This window comes from Bison bison, unplaced genomic scaffold (assembly GCF_000754665.1).
Source record: "Bison bison bison isolate TAMUID 2011002044 unplaced genomic scaffold, Bison_UMD1.0 scf7180017864064, whole genome shotgun sequence".
NCBI classification, from domain to species: Eukaryota; Metazoa; Chordata; class Mammalia; order Artiodactyla; family Bovidae; genus Bison; species Bison bison.
Genome location: NW_011494636.1, coordinates 3,838,021 through 3,839,504, shown reverse-complemented (window position 1 = coordinate 3,839,504; position 1,484 = coordinate 3,838,021). Strand labels below are relative to the sequence as shown.

Here is a 1,484-nt window from a genome sequence, read left to right as displayed (position 1 = left end):
AAAATCACTGCATATGGTGACTGCAGCCATGAAATTAAAAGACGCTTACTCCTTGGAAGGAAAGTTATGACCAACCTAGATAGCATATTCAAAAGCAGAGACATTACTCTGCCAACAAAGGTCCATCTAGTCAAGACTATGGTTTTTCCAGTGGTCATATATGGATGTGAGAGTTGGACTGTGAAGAAAGCTGAGCGCCGAAGAATTGATGCTTTTAAACTGTGGTGTTGGAGAAGACTCTTGAGAGTCCCTTGGACTGCAAGGAGATCCAACCAGTCCATCCTAAAGGAGATCAGTCCTGGGTATTCATTGGAAGGACTGATGCTGAAGCTGCAACTCTAATACTTTGGCCACCTCATGCAAAGAGTTGACTCATTGGAAAAGACCCTGATGCTAGGAGGGATTGGGGGCAGGAGGAGAAGGGGATGACAAAGAATGAGATGACTGGATGGCATCACTGACTCTATGGACGTGAGTCTGAGTGAACTCCAGGAGCTGGTGATGGACAGGGAGGCCTGGAGTGCTGCGATTCATGTGTCCGCAAAGAGTCGGACACAACTGAGCGACTGAACTGAATTGAACTGAACTGAAAGCTTTTATCTTCTCCCATTGTAAAGAAGACAGTTATGGATACCCAGTCTTTCTCTGAACCTCCTACTTCCAACACTCTGGCATACTTAGGGTCTCTAATGTGGCAACTGTTTCCAAACTGAGCTGGTCATTCCCACTTAAACCTGTCTACGTTTGAAAGTTCTTTGTCCAGGTAATGCCAAAGATAATAAGATTGTTTACATGCAGATTAGCTAATATTTCATTAAAAGCTTCCCCTGAACCAGACTTTAAATCCTTGACTTGCATTAAATTATTTAAGTACCAAACTCTGAGAAGTCAATACATTTATCATTATTCCTCTTTTATAGATAAAGAACCTAAAGCTGGAAGGATTAAATCACCTTGCTTAAAGATACTTGGTTATCAAGTATCAGAGCTAAAATTCAAACCCGGTCATCAGGTCCTCTTAACTCTGTTGAGTGTTGTTTCTTTTCTCATTGAAGTGACTCAATGTGTGCCTTTGGAGGCCCCAAAGCTGGGTACCATGGCCTGCACTCACCCTTTGGGGAACTTCAGCTTCATGTCGCAGTGTGCCTTCAACTGCTCCAAGGGAACAGACATGATTGGGGTTGAAGAAACCACTTGTGCACCATTTGGAAATTGGTCATCTCCAGAACCAACCTGTCGAGGTGAGCCTATGTTCGTACCAGAGGCTTTATCGTGGGAATCCTGGATTTATAAACCAAGAAAATGTGGTGGAGCCTTACTAAGAATTCTATATCCTCTTTTGAAACATAATTTAACCTAACTTAGATTTTACCATGATACTTTTCAAAGGTGTTATTTTTTCTAATTTAAAAGAAAAACCACAAACAAAAAATAACAACCAACTATCTCAGTGACTACGTCACTATAAATAAATATATATATAT

General features: G+C 41.2%; 1 protein-coding gene across 2 annotated transcripts in view; it reads left to right on the top strand.

Moving 5' to 3' along the window:
- The window catches only part of SELL (selectin L), a 26,164-nt gene that overhangs the window by 9,484 nt on the left and 15,196 nt on the right, over window positions 1-1,484 (top strand). For both annotated transcript variants that reach the window (XM_010836699.1, XM_010836698.1), the window contains one exon: window positions 1,056-1,241. In XM_010836699.1, the coding sequence (XP_010835001.1) occupies window positions 1,056-1,241 (186 nt within the window). The remainder of the gene's footprint in view (window positions 1-1,055; window positions 1,242-1,484) is intronic.